Source organism: Aythya ferina (genome assembly GCF_964211825.1).
Source record: "Aythya ferina genome assembly, chromosome: 10".
Lineage (NCBI taxonomy): Eukaryota > Metazoa > Chordata > Aves > Anseriformes > Anatidae > Aythya > Aythya ferina.
The window spans coordinates 12,482,375-12,501,358 of NC_140306.1; the positions used below are offsets into that span (position 1 = coordinate 12,482,375).

The 18,984-nt window shown below is 39.6% G+C and overlaps 2 protein-coding genes across 3 annotated transcripts in view; both read left to right on the plus strand.

Moving 5' to 3' along the window:
• Positions 1-5,198, plus strand: part of DENND6A (DENN domain containing 6A) — a 26,707-nt gene extending 21,509 nt beyond the window's left edge. For both annotated transcript variants that reach the window (XM_084531244.1, XM_084531243.1), the window contains exons 16-20: positions 423-476; positions 566-675; positions 1,164-1,266; positions 2,740-2,814; positions 3,327-5,198. In XM_084531244.1, the coding sequence (XP_084387370.1) occupies positions 423-476; positions 566-675; positions 1,164-1,266; positions 2,740-2,814; positions 3,327-3,458 (474 nt within the window). In that variant the 3' untranslated portion in view covers positions 3,459-5,198. The remainder of the gene's footprint in view (positions 1-422; positions 477-565; positions 676-1,163; positions 1,267-2,739; positions 2,815-3,326) is intronic.
• A 1,360-nt stretch (positions 5,199-6,558) lies between these two features.
• On the plus strand, positions 6,559-16,694 carry ARF4 (ARF GTPase 4). The gene is made up of 6 exons (XM_084531246.1): positions 6,559-6,861; positions 12,563-12,643; positions 13,179-13,288; positions 13,874-13,945; positions 14,435-14,560; positions 15,423-16,694. The coding sequence occupies exons 1-6, from the start codon at positions 6,795-6,797 to the stop codon at positions 15,507-15,509; spliced, it is 543 nt and encodes a 180-aa protein (XP_084387372.1). The 5' UTR covers positions 6,559-6,794; the 3' UTR covers positions 15,510-16,694.
• Positions 16,695-18,984: the final 2,290 nt, after the last annotated feature.

Below are 18,984 nucleotides of genomic sequence, written 5' to 3' on the forward strand. Positions count from 1 at the left end.
CTTTGTGTAAGAGACTGTTAAAAAACCCCTTCCAAATACTTGATACAACATGGGATTAGTGTTTGGCATTCACCCAGGATACAAAGGCACCTGTGAGCTACCAAAATAGGATGAGAAACTATTAACTAGTGGCTGGAGTTCAGGGTATATATATTTCACATATTTGTTTGCTTGCTGTCCTGCTTTCCCTTTTCCTCCATCCTTCTAGAACCTTGCTGATGTCAGGTTCTGTAGCTGAGAAATGAAAATGGGATTAGATAAGCTCCTTCTCATATTCTCACGTGGCAAATATGTATGACCCCACCCTGTACCATTACTTAGAAGAGAACGCTCTGTGGTCACAAGTGATAAGTAAATATACACGTGGACTGTGTATCTTAAATACTGGTTATGCAAGCAACCTTTTTTTTCCCTTTCCCTAGGAACGTTATGTGGCAAGTCTAATGCCTTTGCAAAAATGTATATCACCGTGGAAGGTAAGGAAATACCATTGGCATGAGATGGAGGTGGGTGATTGGAGAAGACAGTTACAGTATTCTAATGATTTTTTTTTGTCTTTACGTAGAGTCCACCGCAACTGAGGCATTTTAGCCAAGATGAATTCATGAAGACGCTAGAAAAAGCAGGACCACAGCTCACTTCGGGTTTAAAAGGAGATTGGATAGGACTTTACAGGTCATTTCTTTCATCAACATGAAACAAAAATTTTTTATTTATTTTTTTTTTTTCCTGAGCATGCTTATTATCAGTATTGGTTTGAGTAAGACTTTATAAATCTGACTTTTGGAAAATATACTTTAATAGAAATTGTCCCTGTAAACAAGTATTATCTGTTGGGAGGTTAGAACTGGACTTTTCCCCGAACTTCATACCTGATTCCAATCAAACACAGAAATAAAAATAGGGATATTTAAAATAAAGCCTTGCTTTTTTTTGTCTGACATCTATTGTCTCTGACACCTTTTATTTATGTTGATTTCTCAATTTTTTTTTTGGATTAATACAAGCTACTGTTACACCATGTTTTTGTGAAAGTAAACAGAGAAAGGGCCCTGATCCTTATTCAACGTCAAACATAACTACTTTACAGTTGATGACATAGAAAACTGTTATCAGGATTGTAATTAAAATATAAATTTTATTTTGTTTCTCTGTTTTAACAGGCATTTTTTGAAATCACCAAACTTTGATGGCTGGTTTAGGAGCCGGCAGAAAGAAATGACACAGAAGTTGGAAGCCCTTCATTTAGAAGCACTCTGTAATGAGGTTAGAAAAATGAGTTCTCATGATTGTATTTATCAACTTGTAATAATAAAAAAAAAATACCTCCCTCAAGTCAGTTTTACTTTTGCTGTTTGCATTGGTTGAACATAAAGTTGATAACTTTGTCAAGTACATGTAACAAAACATGAATTTGTTAACCAAGTACAGGCTAGAACTAACATAACAAAAGAAAACAGTATGATAGGCAGCTTCCTTTTTTTAAATGACTGTCATCATTTATAAAACAAATCTTTAATCTTTTTCTTCTTTTTATATATTTTGAATTTCACATTTTTCCTCAAAAAAGGTGTTTTTTTCCTCCTATTTGGCAATGTTATTTCATTCAGCTTCTTTTCCCTCTGTTTCATTTGACATAACACACTTTGAGCTACTATTTAACTTTGAAGGTATAAACTAAGTGAATACCATAGAAAGTTGACAACTGATTATTTACTGATAGGAAATAAGCCTACAACTAATCAATAATAATTGGAAACTGAGATGTGAAATCTGTTATTGGTATGTAACAATCATATGTTGTAAGATCCATTCTTTACATAAGCAGGTGAGATATCTATGAGCCAGTTGTTCTGACACAAATTATGCTGAAATAAAGGCATCACAAAAAGAGATTGTACAGCTAAACAGGGAATAGGAAAAGCAAAAAGTACATCACAGCTTTAAAATTAAATACATATAGATAGATCCATTAGTTAATTTAAAATAAGCTATTGATTTTTATCCCTGGATTTGTCAATTCCTAAACAGTACTTTATAGGAATCCAAACAGATTGTTCAAGTAGAGCAACCTAATAGTTTGCAGGGCAATAGCTAGGCCAGTTAGCTCACCTAGGATATATCCAAGTATATTTCATGCTAACTTATTACAAAGAGAAGGATTTATGTCACAAATTTATTACAATTTCTGCTCCTTGTTTGCTTTTTCTTTCGATCTAATCGTTAAAATCTTTCTGTACATGAGAAAATGTATTTAATAAGTGAATAGTAAAGGAAGAAGAGAACAGAATTGGCACAAGGAAGTTCACTTAACTACATTTTGCTGGTTATCAGCTATGTGATAGATTTCCTTTAATGCCCTAGAAACAAGAAGTGCAGCTTGGCACTATTTTAATCTATAATCATGCTGACCAATCTTGCTTGGAAAATACTCACTGCCATTTTGCATTGTAGATGCTATTTTTGAAACTAAGCCTGTTTGGCATGATTTTTTTTCCTATATTTGTTCATATTGTGGTTGTGCCTTTGTCTCCTTTTATGTTAAGTCCTGAGCGAACCTGCAAATAAAGCAGATTTTGCAGTTCAGAGACAGTATATGAGTAAAACAAGTTAGGTGAATAGCATAAAAATAAGGAAAAGGAGAAGAGCCACTATGAACAGTAGGCATAAATTAATACCACTTTTGAAAATTATATATGTTGCCATAAATACTTCAATGTTTAATTTTTATTCTGTTAGAATTTGGTTTTCTGGAGTCAGAAGCATACTGAAGTAGAAGCGGTGGATCTTGTCTTAAAGTTAAAGAACAAACTGGTAAGTATGTGAATTAAACATGGCTGTAATTTGTTTTGATAAACCAGGTAGAAGCATTATATAGTTGTGTTCACAAGTACTTCAGCAAGAATACTCTTTAAAATCTAGGTGGCTAAAGGAATCAGTCATTCCAGTTACTATAAACAAACAGTTCAGCCATGACTGAAAGCGAGCCAGCTTCCCAACATTAGCCAGCTATGTTAGAAGCATTGCAGAGAGATCTAGTTAAAAACACTTGGAACTGATTGGGAGCAAGGCTGAATCCTTACAGAAGCAGAAAACCAAACTTTCTTGTCATTTCTGGAAGTCCAGATCAGTGTTAGCTCATGCTGGTGTATGCATGTTGAGGAAACCTGTTGTGGCAGGTTTCTGACCAGAACAGCAGGTCCAAATCCCTGTTCGGTTGACAAATGAGGAATTAATTTTCCAGATTTGCTAATATGTTATTTTGGTGTCTCTTGAGGTAAACTGGCATTTTTGGTAGAAGTAATTTCTTATTGTACATTTTGCAGTTGCAGGCTGACAGAGAACATCTTCCCGTGAAAACTGACACACTGAAAAAGCTGCAGGCACACATCCATGATATTATACTAGCACTTCCAGATGACTTGCAGGATATCTTGCTCAAAACTGGCACAACGTGATTTCTACTGGCCTTTTGTGTGTATGTGTTTGTATGTGTGCAGAAAATGGAAGGTGAATGTAGTGTTGTGGAAGACAGTGGCTTACAAAGTTCAGGACACATATCTAAATAGTACGTTAACACTACAAACGGACTACACTAGTAGTATAGTCCACTGTAATATTTTCACTGTTTTTTTCCCCACTTAAGTACCAATGCAACTAAAGGAATTCCTGTGTCTAATAACGTTTCAAATAAGTGCTCTTAAAGAAAAATCTGTGGGCATCTGAAATTATACCACAGTATAGGACCACAGTGCAGTGCTGGCATTGCAGAACATTTTCTAATTGGTGCTGCTATACCCAATCCTGTTAACTCAGGGGTAAGCAATATTGATCCTGTACTGTCCTTTTGATGTAGTATCTGCCTTTTTTTTTTTTTTTTTAATTGGATAATATGTGACTTGGTCAGTATGCATCATATTTGAGGTATTTTACTGGTAAACCATCAACAGTTTACAAAACTGTTTCAGGGACAGCTGAAATCATCAGACTGGTTCTTAACTTTCTTCCTTTCACCTTCTTAACCTCTTTCCAAAGACCATATTGATTTAGAGAATCATTAGAGAACAGAAGGCAGCTGACAGAAACTTCCTGAAGAGAAGCCTTTTCTATTCAATGTCAGTTAATTAGGGTGCTCTTATTCACATGCCTTAAATAAATATATACTAATTTGTGGCTTTAAACTGCTGACATTCAGGATTTAAAGTGGATCACCAGTGTAAATGTATTCATCACAGTAACAGTATTCATCACAGGAAGTAAGCAGTAGTGTTCTAAAACAGAATTTAAAATCAATGACTTCAGTAGAGTTAGCTGATACGCAATCTGTTTCGGTTGGAGATCATAGCTTCTGTTTGAAATTTTTATAAATATATTTTTTTAATTATTTTTGTTTGTTTTTACTTACACCAGTAGGGTCTTTGAGGAGCTAACAGGGTGGGAGGAGATGATGTTGGGTTCAGCTGACAAAAGCCTATGGAGAGGTCAAACTGTGGCAAAAAAAAGATTGTAGTAGGAAATTGTTCTTGGTATATGCATATAGCAGATGTGCATAAAGAATAATTTCCTCTTGCATACTAAGCAACAAGAACGTGATGTTTTTCTTGAACAAGGTTCCGTGGTAATTAAAACTCAGCTGCTCCACATGCAGTGTTGTACTTTGACCAATTTCAAGTAGAATAAACTTAATGCTATAGTGTACGCACAGCATAAACTTTTGTATAACAAGTGGATCACGGTTATCAAAAAAATCTGCTTTTAAGTGCTTGGATAGAACTTTTAAAAACATGACATTGTAATCCTGCTATAAGAAAATGCTTTTGTATGATAAATATTTCATACCATCTTTCTAAAAATGTCTTATTTAGATAGTGTCACAATTGTATTTTTATGAAGATGTGTATTTTAATACTGTTATGGTTTGTATACAATTACTCATGACCAAAAGTTTGATGTATCTATTATGTTACTTAAACTACTTCACTTTAGCATTACTTTCTAACTTGGAATTTCTTTTGCACACCATGATGAATATGATTTCTAATCTAGAAATTAATAAGTGGCCATTCTTATACTAAATTTAACTTGGAGCACTGTGTAGTTTCTTGGACCCATATAAGCTGGTAACAACTGATAAATATTATTACATGACTGCAAATATGTATTTTTGTAAAAGAAAATAAATGGTTTTGTTTTTTGGACTTATGAGTCTTAGATGCAGGGTATGTCTTTTTCTTTTTTTCTCTTGGGTAAGCAAAGCTGCTCAGCATCTCTTAGAGAGGGACCTCTGCTTAGTCAGACCTTGTGAGGCTGTATCATATAAGTGACCAGAAATACATGATGCAATGGAGTGTTGTAGTTTGATTATGCATCATGGTTATTGTTTGATATGGATCCTGCAACTCTAAGAATCCAAATAGCAGGGACTTATAAATAGCAAAATTTATCCACTCTTCAAACTATTTCCTGTACACAGCTGACGGGCCCTGGAGAAACGTGACAGCGGGAAGCAAGCTGCAAGCGAAGTTCAATTCACGTTTCTTTAATGGAGGTGGCGTTAGCTTAAATCCCTGAACTGAATGTTTCAACAGAATTACTTGAACCTTGCTCAAAAGAAAGGCAAAAGGGAAAGTTGTACTGGGTTGTTTGCCATCTTTGTCAGTGCTCTGTAATGCTTTTTTTAATGGTGGTTCAGAAGCCCCTTAACTAGAGCTGCAAGCCCTGGCCAGAGGTGGGCAGGAGGATGGGAGCAGCCCGGTCCTGCGCCCTGCAGTTTTCTGGTTTCCCCCTGCCCTTCCACCTGCCCCTTTCACGGAAGGGCTCAGAACCCTGAGCCAGTCTTGGAAATAAACACAGTTCTGTACAGACTAAAGAAAGCTGTGCGTGGGGATCAGAGATTTTCCTTCTCACATCATACCTCCCAAAAAGGAACACGTTGCTACTAAAACGTGGCTTCTTTCAGTTTTCATTCCCGTGTCTGTGCGCTGCCTGCTTCCTGCTGGGGTAGCCGCACACGCACACCTTGGTGCCAGCATCACCTTGTTTACATTCCCTCTGCGCCTTCTGGCTCCAGTCAGAGAAACAACGTCAGGAGCAGACCTGCTGCGATCAGTGCTCCTGAGGCTGGGGCTTTGGGCTGTTTTGTTTTATTTTGACTTTTGTTTTTTATTTTTTTACTGTCTATTTGTTACTAGGATATCTTAGGGGTCTCTCTGGGGCTGTTTTACCCCCCAAAACCACCCTCTCATGCTCTCCACACTCCTTTGGCCCTGCTGGCTGCGCCAGCGACGCTGGAGGCGCCCCGTGGGCGAGCCCCAGGGGCCGGGGGGCGAGCTGTGGCCACGCACAATGCCAGGCCTGGGCCTCTACGCGCCCCGCGGACTACATTTCCCAGCATGCCGCGCTCCGCGGGCAGCCGGAAGCAGCGGCGAGGCGGGAGCGAAGCCCTTCGCCTACACCCCCCGGCAAGCACCAGCGGCGGCGCTGAGAGGGGAGCGAAGCGCGGAGCGGCCGCGGCGCCTGCTGGGAAACGTAGTCCCCGCCGCCGTTGGGCGTTCGGGCAGGGCGGCGGGCGGGGATGTGGCGAGCGTGACGTGATTTTGTCCGCGTTGGAGCCGGGGCGGCCGTGGCGAGCGTGACGTGGCACAGAGCGAGCGAGGGAGCGACGAGGCTCCGGGCACCGAGCAGCCGCCGCCGCCCGCCCCATATAAATCGGCGCCGCCCGCCCGCCGCCAGCCGTCCCCGGAGCCGGGCCGCGCTCCTCTCCCTCACCCACCACCACCGCCGCCGCCGCCGCCATGGGCCTCACCATCTCCTCGCTCTTCTCCCGCCTCTTCGGCAAGAAGCAGATGCGCATCCTCATGGGTAAGGGCCCGCCGGGCCTCGCGTCCTGCCCGCCGGCCTCCTCATCCTCCCCTCACGGCCTCGCTCCCGCTCCCCTCAGGGTCGTTGGGGAGCGAAGGGTGAGGATGGGGGTGGCGGGGGGGCCGCCCTTCCTCCTCCTCATCATCCTCCTCATCATCCTCCTCCTCATCCTTGTTCTCCTCAGCCGTCCTCGCCCTCTCCTGCCTCCCCCCAGGCAGTTGTTTGAACCCCGAGGCTCGCCCCTCAGGGCTGGGGGGGGTCCTGGGGTTCGCCCCTCGCCCCGCCATGGCCGATGTTCCTGCAGCCGAGGGCTCGGCGCCGCTGCTTTGCGAAAGGAGAGGCCCTGGCAGAGCATCTGCGCGCTGGGCTTCCTCCCCACTCCGCGCACGAGACCGTAAAACCCCGTAGGTTGGCTTTTTTAACGCTTAATGAGTTTTACTGCCTGGCCGTAATTATTTATTTGGGGCTGGGTTATGGTTCGTCGTGCAGCAGCCGAAGCCAGGGGCTGTTGAAGATTCCCACTGTAAGGTTGCAGTTCAAAAGGTCAAAGCGAGCGCACACTGCCTGCCTTCACCATTTCCTCCTCCGCTCCAACTCTTCCCTTCCTTCCTCCACCCTGCCGAGCTTTATGCACAACCGGATCTTAACCCCCCCTTTTTTTTTTCTCACATTCTTTTACCAAAGCAAGTGGAACTTGACTCGTAGTTGTCTGGAGTAGCTCGTCCTAAGAAATTTTATGAATTGCTTACGTCGACGTAGCCAGCAATAGGGCTGGGGCCTGACTATGAAACTTCTTGGCACGCTGGCTCAGCCTTAATGCTGCACTGCAGACACCAAATGCACCCTTTTTAAATGATAATTTTTCATGCTCTGCATACATTTTGTGATGACAAAGTTCTTCGTTACACGCGCAGTAATTTTTATTGTAAATTCTGTGCTTGAAATGAGAGACTCTCATCCATTTCAAAATAACCTGAGTAATTTCTGTCTTTTGAGACAACACAGGACATCTGTTAGTTTCAAGGAAGTGATTTGACTGTCTGCCTAGCAGTCGGACTCTTCATATGACTCTAAATGAGTGATGTGAAATCTTCAAATGAGCTCGACTGTAACATGAGATGGTGTCAATGATGCTTGTAGCTCTTTTGCATTCTGCAAAATAATCAAAACAGGCACGCAACACCAGACAAATCAAAAGAACTTGCCAGGGCTTTAGTTTCTTCATCGGTAATTAGCTCAAATGAGGTTAGATATGGGTTAGGGAGTTGTGCTTTCTGCTAGTTGCTGCATCAGTTTCTTCTGACCATGATTTCAGTGCTTTTACCCTATTCAAATGTAGGGCAGGGTGAGAGCAGGAGAATGCTCCATGCTTGTTAGGTAGTATGAGAGGAAAAAATGTTTCCTATATCATGACGAGGGTGTAGCGTAGGTCCTAAACTGGGTGTTTAGAAGCAGAATATATACTGTGAATTGCATAATTCACCTGTAAAGTGTCAAAGAAGCTCAATGTAGCATTGTGCATTGTATGTTGCCACTTTGAGGAGAGATGTCTGAACACTGAGACTGAATTAAACTTTTCCTCAGAGGTGGTAACTTTAGATTTATGCTTTGAAAATGAGCTCGTAAGGTTAGGCAGTTAATTTTTTTTTTTTTGCATGTGGCATACTGATGAAGTAACTGAATGGGGTAAGATGTTCATGAAGAAATATTTAGGGGGGAAATATTATAGGAGTGAGTTGGTAGTGAACAGATGACTCATTTATAATTCATACTTCCTTTTCACAGCTTTCTTGTGTTTCTCTGAAATTCAAGTTAAGTAGAATTAATCTAGCTTGTAAAACAGACTTGATGTTACTGAGTTATGCAGAATTTGAGTACATATCATCGGGTGTTTTGAGGGCACCTGGAACTTTCATTGCCAACAGCAAACAGCACGTCATCTTTTATAGTCTCAAGCTACATTTGTAGTGAAAGGTGGCTGGTATGTCATTATGGAGCTTGCTTTTCAGGTGCCTTTGAATAATAAGGTGCATTTCAGAAATACTAACTTGTTTCTGAAGAAAGGAATGTAAAATAATTCCTGGATCTACTTTATAAATGGAAGTGACGTAAGAGAAGAGAAAAGAAATAACAAAAGGGAAGGATCAAATGACTTACCGTTAGACAAGGCAACCAGGGCATTACAGCAGAGAAACTCAGTCCTGATCCTACGTGGACGTGTCTCTAAAACTTCACTTGTACTTCTTATGCTTACAAAGGAACAGTACGTGTTGCGTGCCTTTCAGTGCCATAATTCAGCCTGCTATCTTCTGGTATAGTTGTGTGAATGGTAACCAAGATAATAACTACTCAGAAGCTTCAAATACAAAGGTAATTGTTACATTCATTTTAAAAAAAGGCCAGATTCTTTGGGGAACGTTATCGTGCAGAACACAACTATTTAGCAGTTTTTTTTTATTATTTTCTTTAAGCTACTGTGCACTTGCATGCTGTTGGCTTTCTTCATGCATGTGTTTTCTTGAAGCAGTGTTGAGAATTGCCCCTTTGGGGTCTCCAAAGAGTTACCACTTGAAACTAAGCCTGAAAGAGGACTAGTATGTGAAGGATAAATAAAGACAAGTGTTAAGAGAACTGGTATCGAGCTAAAAGAAGTGAAGGAGTAGCCATCTGTAATGAATTGGGCTACAGTAATTTTGTTTATCTTTAAGCTGTTGTTTGTCACAAGGTAGACTTCTTTAATTAGTTAAATCCAGTGGAAGCTCCTCCCACCCCCTCTCCGATCAAAGTAGGAAGCTGGGGATTGTTGGAGGGGGTGTGATGTGGTGTTGGGGTTGCTGTTCCCAGGGACAAGCAAACTGCATGCTGGAGATGTAGAAGCGTGATGGACAGACTATAAATAAAACATCCTGAAGAGAAGTAAAGGACCTAGAACTACCCTTGTTTTAACAGCAGCTGGAAGTGCTGTAGGTGTTTTTTCTCTAGCTAGAGGAAGAGGATGTTTGACTTAAATTGTTTCAAGTGCAAGTTGGAGCTTCCCATTTGTACTTGAATTGTAACCTCTGTGTTTTGTGCTGTAAGTGTTGGCTGTAATACCCTACATCGAGATTCTTACGCTTACACCTTGTCCTCTTGGCAATGGATAGTCACAGTGGGAGCAGAGTGGACATCTGGAAATTTATATTATTTGAGGATTTAAGACTTAAATTGAGGTTACTATCAAGATCAACACCTAAGCTTTATGATACGGAAGTAACTCCTAGATTTACATTTAGTGTTACAGAGTAAACATAAATGTATTTATTCTTGGTAAACACATGATCCAGCAAGTAGTGTAAACTGCTGGACTCCTAAAAGCTTCCTAGTGGCTCTAAAAATTAAAAGTGACTTGGTATTCTGACTATTTCTGTTCTAAAAAGGGGAAAATCAGCAAACTGGAATAAAAAGTATGAACAGAGGCTATGCTGCTGGTAGCTATTGATAATTTAAACTTCAGGTTTCTAATTTGACTTGAAGTGGCAGTTTCTGCGAGTGGGGTCATGACGATTTGCAGAAACCCTTTCCCTCTGTTAAAAGCTGCTGTCTCAACAGTGGAGTCAGAAGAAGAAAACGTCTGTCCATAACTCAGCTTGCCTCTGTGCAAAGTCCAACGGCTTAATGAAAATTGTGGATAAGAGTGGGCTTAAGCAAAGGCTCTGGGCTTTGTGCTCGCAGAGCTAACGTGGCCTGCCAATGCCATCAAGGCAGCAGGAGGTTCTGGAGCAAGAGCAGGGTGGGTAGCTGGGACAATTGTTTCTGGAGGTCAGACAACTTAAAATTCTTGACTAATTTCTGTTTTCTTTGTTGTTGTTGACTGGGGAGAGTTCGTGAGCATGTGTATCTTTAATTTGGTGGTTCACTTCAAGTTCACTTATTGGAAAACTTTTATATACAATGCATGTACACAATATGCTTTCTTGTAAATATCCAGGCATCCTAAAAACATTTGCTTGAGGATGACCTATGTAATAATATTGGGTTTCAAGCATTGTGCTATTAAAGGATTGTTTTTCAGTTTAGATGGAGTGTACGAGGGTTTCAGAGTTTGCTTAAAGGGTTTTTTAAGGCTACCTGGCACTTCAGTGATACGGGGAAAATGCTAATGCTTACAAGTTTCATGACTTGTTCCTGTGAATCTGCACTCTGTTTTTTGTTCTTGTGCGTTTGGTTCTAGACCAATGCTTAGACAGTAACTTTAAGTAAGACTTTAAGGTTTTTAAGTTTTAATTTGAGCATTTGGGGAATCTATTCCTTCTCAAAGAGCTTTTTCTTGATGGTAGTTTTTTCCCCCTTTTACTCCATTATATTAATACTTAGAACAATGCTTTCTTACACAATAACAATACCAAAGAAACTGCATTCACATGTATGATCTTGTTTGTGGTATTGAAATATAGAACGCTTAGGTTTTATAAATAGTTTCCTGTAACAGCCGTTTCTGTCTTGAGAAGGAGGCAGCTTTTTAAGAGTTGGGTTTCGTTCTGAATAAGTAGGGTATTTTCAATTCCATGTTATTGCAATGCCAAGGAAATGGTTGTATTATTAGTAGTCAAGTCATTGAGCACTCAAAGCTTATGTATGGCAGTCACCAAGTAGGAAATTAGTGGAGAACACTTAGCAGTGTTATCAACAAAGGATGACAGTAGGTTTCTGCTCTAAGTATTATTCAATTCTTCTATGTGGGTTTTATTTTTGCTTGGGCAAAAATTTTAAATTGCACAAATAGACATCTTATTCAAGCTATTGCTTGCTGAGTGCTTAGAACCTACTTTTTATTTAGGTGTTTGTGCTCAGCATTGGATTATAACATAAATAACTGTATTTCGAGTTGCTCTTGCAAGCTCTGAAATGTCTAATGCTAAGCAGTTGCACAAACAACTTTAGGAAACTACAGTGTGTGCCTACAATGTCAGTGGTGCTTCTCAGAAAAACAGCTTCAAGGCTGCAGTTTCCTTTTTTTTAAGGATCACATTTTTACCCTAGAACTTGCCTTTTAAAACTGCAAGCTTAATTTTAGTTGTAACAGCAAAAGAGCAAATTCCAGTGCAGGAGGCCTTCTATAAGGATCAAAAGTGGAGAGAGTCTCCTGAAGAAAGCATCCTTGGGGGTCTCAATGAGTAGAAGTGATGTCATGGAAAGAGTTACAGCCCTTATGGTCTATGTGGAGGGAGGGCAGGTTATACCTAACATGCTTGTGGTTTTGGTACTGCAAGAGGCATATTTTGGTGAAGGAACAAGGGGCTTCAATGAGAGAGAGTAGTAGTTGTGTGATCAGTTAGAAGTGACATTCTGCTTGTAGAATGTTTCCAGGCACTTAAGACCATCTTGACTTACAGAGAAGAAACTTTCAAAGAGAATGAGAAAACGTAAGTAGCACAAACATGAAGGAAGATGACTAGAAGCTTCTGCGTCTGTAGGTTGTGGTTGAAAATGTGTTATTGAGCTTGTTTTCTTTGCTGCCTGTGCTCTGTCTCGGTGCTGGGTAGAGAAGGTGGGGCAAAGCATACAGTACTATATCAACAGTGACTTAGAGTATTTAAACAGTTGTATCCTCTTGGGGCGGAAAAAAAAAAAGCTAATACTCTGCATTTAAAATGGCCTACCTTTGAAATGGAGAAGTTGTAGTTCTTCTTGTGAACTAAGCCAAATTTTCTGTTTCTTGTAGTTGGTTTGGATGCTGCTGGTAAGACAACCATCCTTTATAAGCTGAAGCTAGGAGAAATTGTCACCACAATCCCCACTATTGGTAAGATAACCAATTCTGATGTCTTTAACCAATTCTCGTCTTCATTCTCATTACTCTGTATTTCTGCTCTGGAAGTGGGCTTCTGAGGGTAGGAATTTGCTGACCTTGCTGTTAATGTAGGAATTAAGACAAATGTGAGCTTTTCAGAATAATTTTTAAGATCTGGTAATGCCATGGCAGAGTAACTGTCCAACTGTGTCCCACCAAATATGCGTCCAGACTGTCAGATGCAGTGGCCAGCAGCAAATGCTCAGGAGTATGGGAATCAACGAGGTATCAGTACTTAGCCCAAGCACCATGAGCCTCCAGCAGGTTGTGGCTGAAAGACTCTGAACTAAAGGTGGTGTACCTGGGTGTAAATGATTTTATTTTTTCTTTCAGTCACTTTTATTTTTGATTTCCCCAAAAATAAAATGGCTTATCAGAATTTAATTGCTAGAAGTAGCACTTGAAGTTGCTGTCTTTTAACATGATTAGAGTTACCATTTTAACAATAGCATTAACTGTTTCTAACTACTTGACTCTTTTATTTCAGGTTTTAATGTGGAAACAGTAGAATACAAAAACATCTGTTTCACGGTTTGGGATGTTGGTGGTCAAGATAAAATTAGACCTCTTTGGAGGCATTATTTCCAAAATACACAGGTAAGAGTTTTAAGACAACAGTAGTTAATTACTTGTTTTGTAAAGACTTATTGTTTTGTACCCTATATACTCTGTGTTCTGTAGCATAAATATGGGACGTTGTCTTCTGTTCCTTCCTGTCAGAAGGGTTCCTCACTATCTTCCTAAAGTTGTGAGGATACCCAGATTTTATTCTAGTGGAAGCTAGGTTGTTACCCTGAAGGCTTCAGGTCTTAGTCATGAACATAGCCTGGCAAGGATGAAGCCCTTAGAATCTGTCAGTATTCAGTAATATGTTAGCTTATGAAACCTTACTGTTTTTGTCTTGTTTGTTTGTTTTTCAAATTAACAGTTCCCAATCTAGCATATAAACTGACATTTCTGATTTTTTTTTTAATTTATTTAAAAGATGTAGTTTAATTTTGCAGTTGCTACTCATTATGTAGCTGTTCAGACAGGTATCTTGCATTCCTTGAACAGTTTGTGTTTTTTTTTTTTTTTTTTTTTTTGTTAAATTTGCTTCTATAAGAGTTCTTTAATTTTTAAAATGATATTGCGTGTTTGCATTTTACAATGGTTTTTCAAAACTGCTTAACTTTATTGCAGGGCCTCATTTTTGTGGTGGATAGCAATGACAGAGAGAGAATCCAGGAGGCAGCGGAAGAGCTGCAGAAAATGGTAAATGTTGATACCTTCTATTTTTTTTATGTATCAGATTCCTGAACAGATTTTTTTTTTTTTTCAAGTTGAGGGGGTTTGTAGAGTGCATACTGTATGTACCAGTTAGTGCTAGCTTAAGTAGTGCATTGAGCTGTAGTTACAACTCCATAGAGTGCTTTAGCTCAAGAACTACCAATGTGTCAAAACCTTTCATTTGCTAGAACATTAAGAGAAATGCAGCAGATGGAAGAACAATTTTAGTAAAACAGATTGCCATGAAACTCTCAGCACCAATGTCCTAATAAATTTAAATGCCTAATGAAAGAATATTTCCTTACGTGTGGAAGTTATGTTGGTACCAGATAAATTTCACTATGGACTTGCTAGCGACTTCAGGAGCAAGAATTAAAAAAATAATGCTTTAAACAGTATTTAGATTCCTGTAGTGCTCGTTGACATTCTTAACAGAGATAATTCAATAACGTGGCCATTTTTTTTTCCTATTAGCTTCAAGAGGATGAGCTGCGAGATGCAGTGCTGCTTCTGTTTGCAAACAAACAAGATCTGCCAAATGCCATGGCAATCAGTGAAATGACAGATAAACTAGGTCTTCAGTCCCTGCGTAGCAGAACTGTAAGTGCTGAACTTGCCTGGTTGCTAATTCTGGCTTCCCTTATTGTATATCATAAAAATAATTTCTTTAAAGGAAAGGGAAGTTTCTACCTCTTTTTGTAGAAAGATGTGTTGCCTGTGGACAGTGCTTAAGGTTTTCCTTCAAAATACGTGATTTAGAAGTATAATTCAATTTGTACAGCTGTTGCAGGTGTTTCATCTCTTAGCTCTTTCTGGAAAAATAGAAATACTCCAGGCTGTTACTGAACTCTAGCTGTCAATGTTTGACAAAGAGTGTGGTGGGCTTGCCTGTTGTCTCAGTACTAGCTGTTCTTGGGGAGAAAATGCATTCTGCGTTCTTACCTCTCCAGAGATGGGAGGAAATTAAGTAGCTGCTGAGTCATTAGATTCCATCTGCACAAGCCTTAGAGATGTATGGTTGCTTCACATAAACCGTCTATCTTTAGGTAATACTCAGTCTCTTTGTTGACACACCAAGATGATAATTTAAGATGTCTTAGAGGTCCATTAAATTAGATAATTCCACACCCATTTCTTGGAGAGCTGTCTTGGAAAACGAAGAAGCTATCTTCCTGCATGGAAAACAAATGCAAATTCTGAATTCTTTTCTTCTTGATGAACTAAATAGTGTTCTGGTTTTTGTTAGGCCAATGCAGAGCTTTTGGATGTCTAAACCCTACCTATCATGTATATATTTTTCAAAACTTTAGAAAATACCCTCTGCTCAGTATTGATTCTGTGGTACAAAACTATGTTTAAAGAATGTTTGAGCGTTGATCTGAGCGTCACCCCCAGTGATAATTTAAATACTAGCAAAATTCAAACTAAGTTTACTTTTTTTGTCTGTGTTCTGTGTTAACAGTGGTACGTCCAAGCTACCTGTGCTACGCAAGGAACTGGTCTGTATGAGGGACTTGACTGGCTGTCAAATGAACTCTCAAAACGCTAACTCAAACTGGATGACTCTTTCACCAGGGACATGTTTGATATAAGTGGTCTAGGCTTGTTACAACAAAATTAGTTTGCATCTTGGTTATTACAGTATCTGGAACTGATATTTGGGCAGGATATTAAAGCGTTTCAACTTATTTTGTTGCCAATTATTGTTTACCGAGCTACATGTTGCAAAGGTAGCAATATGCTTGGGTAAAAATCTCCTTAACTTGGACAAAGTGTATCTTCTGATTTTATTCCCCTTGTTAGTCTAAATGCCTGAATATAGTTATTGTGACATCTTTGAGATCTGTTTTGAATACTTTTTGAGCCCTGATAAATTAATGTTTTAATTTTTTTCTCCCTGCTACTTTTAGTTTACTGATGCCCTGTTTCATTCCTCAGACAGTCTGCTGATTTAAAAATGTAGCATTCTGTATGTATTTATTTCTATCCCTTGCCAAGAAGAATTCCTAATATTGCTTGTTCCCGCCAAGAAAATGCTCTAAAACACTATTCAAATCTACTGCACTGAGGAACATTTTTATTAATCTTTGGGTTCTATTAGCCCAACTTGCCTTTGTGTGAATTGGATTCGATGGGTAGAATAGTTCTGTGCTGGTTGCGAAGAGCTCATGTTGAGGTTGTTTTTAATATTCAGCAGATTGTCTTCCTTTATATTGTATCTTTTTTTATGTTGCATGTTGCTTTTTGGTATCAGCCTGACTATTTTCGCCCAGTGTATAATAGTTCTGCTGAAGTTTTACTGTTTGTTGGTGAACATATCTTCATAAAGAAATTTTGGAAAATTCATCAAACTCAATGGATTAGTTTATTCATAACCCACTTGGAATTATTCCTAATAAAATGATAAAATGTATAGTTCCGTGTATGCTCTTCTTGATTCCTGAAATAGTTGAATTGCAAGTTGTCACTTAATCATTTTCCATAAACTGAGTTTTCCTGCAGCTTGAATGTGAACATAAATCTCATTTTCACTTGTTTTGAGCTATATAGATGGGGACACAAAGTGGGCAACGAAGTTGTATACAGTGCAGTAGAGTAGTTGTCATAAAGACATATGATTCTGTAAGTGTCTTTTGAAGTTGTAAATCTAAAATTCTTTTTAAGATGTCCAGATATGAAAATACTAACAGTTACAAAAATGGTAATAAAACAAGTACGAACTGCCTGAAAAGCATGCATGTCTGTTTCGTAGTTGTTTCTACGTTTAAAAACAACCTGGGGGCTAGCAGGAGAATCACAAATTCTGTTGGTGGCTAGCTAGAAAGTTAACTCAAACATTTATACAGGGCTTTAACCAATACTACGCTTAAGGTGATGGTCACCCCCAAAAATAAGGTCTATGTAACTGCTACTGTGTGCTTTCATACTTATGCCTCCCTCTTCCCTACCATGGTTCCAAAATATTTAAATTAACATTTTTTGTTGTTGTTGTTTTTTGTTTTTGTTTTTAGAACGTTTTTCTCTTGTTCTGTCTGTTGTACAGATACAAACATGGCTCAATCTTGGATATTAATTATATGTCTTTAGGAACCCAGAGCATGATCTCACTGCAGATTTAGCTCACGCTTTTCTCTTATTTTTAGTACAGGTCTTGCTATCTTGCTACAAGAATTCCCAGTGACAAGGTCTGATAAGCTCAAGGAAGCTTAGATTAAGAGCAACTCCCAAGGCAGGTTCTGCTGTAGCTGAGACTGAAGTTTCTAGGAAGTAGTGGTACTGCAAACACACATAACTGGAGGAAATTCCAGAGCCCTTGAAACGAGTCATTGACTCTCCTCAGCATGTAACAGTAACCCAGGAGATAGTTAAGGTGAGTAAGGTTTTGCTTGCACCTTTAATGGATTGCTGATTACATATTAACCTGAGTGGATACATCTGCTCTTTGGATCAGCAGCTGTTAATATGCATATTTCTTGTAAGGCAGTTGCTTGAAATAAACCTTGAAAGGAACACCTTGCTCAAAAGAGCTGGTTGGTCTGTAATGTGGGATGTATTGCTAGTCCCGGGGGGGTAAAATGAAATAATTATTGTGACACATTAAATGCCCTCTCCTCTTCCAAGGTAGACATTAGACTAAAAACACAAGCAGGTACATGGAAGACAGAAGACTTATCTTGAAGGAAAGATTATTTTCAGTAAAGATAGATGACTTCATTGTTTTAATTCTTTAAGATGCTTTTGAGTAATTAAATATGGTAGCAACTACACTTCTGAGTTACAGCATCTGAGTAGCAGTTAATATGGCAAAGGGTCACCGTGTTTGGCTTAGCGTACCAGTAGGTTGTAATTCTGCTACAATATGAGTGATTTACAAGATCAGTCAAAGTAGTAAAGATCTTCAGCCTCAGTTAAAAGTGCAGTGAGGTCTGCATGAGGGGTGAGTGAAGACTACAGCTTATACTGGAAGGCAGGAGCTGATGAGAAAAGAAATGTCTGCCTCCTGAGATAACAGCTAGTCAGAGCATGTGCTGGAGCAGTGCTCTCCTGAGTTTATTGCATCCTGTATCAGAGAAGGGAAAATAGATGAGAAGGCAAAATGAGATGTTCCTTTTTTCCTTTAGCTGGCTAGAAAGATATAGTAATGGACTTACTTGAAAAATGCTGAAAGAATACTGCCTGATTTTTTTATTTTTACTTCTTATGTGGAAGATATGGAGAATTCCACTTGCTGGAATCACAGATGAGTTCAGGGTTATGAAATAAAATGGCAACAAGCTTAATGGGGCTCCTATTAAAGTGGGATCTAGAGCTGCTTTAGGGAAGAATTCATTGCTAGGCAAGGTATGCCTAGCTGTATAGGGGGAACTAAGTTGAGAGCTAAAATCACCTTATGTAGTTGTGTAGGGTAGGAAGTACGATGTATGGCTTCATAAGATGTAAAAACAGGCTGGGAGCATGGGAGGTGTGGGTTAGTGGTGTATCTAAGGCTTGTTCCTTCCACCACCCCACTCATCCCTTACCTCCCAGGAAGAAAATCAGAAGTCTTTTGTTTTTCCTTACCTAAACCCCAGTGCTGTGTTCTCACTCCAGAAATGCCTGCCTAATGCCTGACACATCGCTGCTATTGGCAGTCAGCCCAGGCTGGGCTGCTGCATTTTACTAATTAAACCAGGGATACTTGTGCTGGAGAGCAGCCAGCGCTAACTTGCGGGGCTGTATTTCTTCCCAAAGATATTAAGGGATTAAATGCCATGTGCAAGGACCGTCTACTTTACTGGGTCTGTTCTAGTGCTGTGCTTTCCCTTATCAGTTGCTTCCTCCAGATGCCAGCTGTTCTGTGCTCTTCCTTTCCCTAGTCTGCAAGGAGGCAAAAGAAGCAACCCAAATTACCGATATGGGGATTAAGAGGGACGTACTGCTTCTTGGAAGAGAGACACAATACCAGGCAAGTCCATTCTCTGTGCAGCTCCATCTTGTGGTACTATGGAGAAATTAATTTTTTTTTCAATGTTTTGGAAAATAAA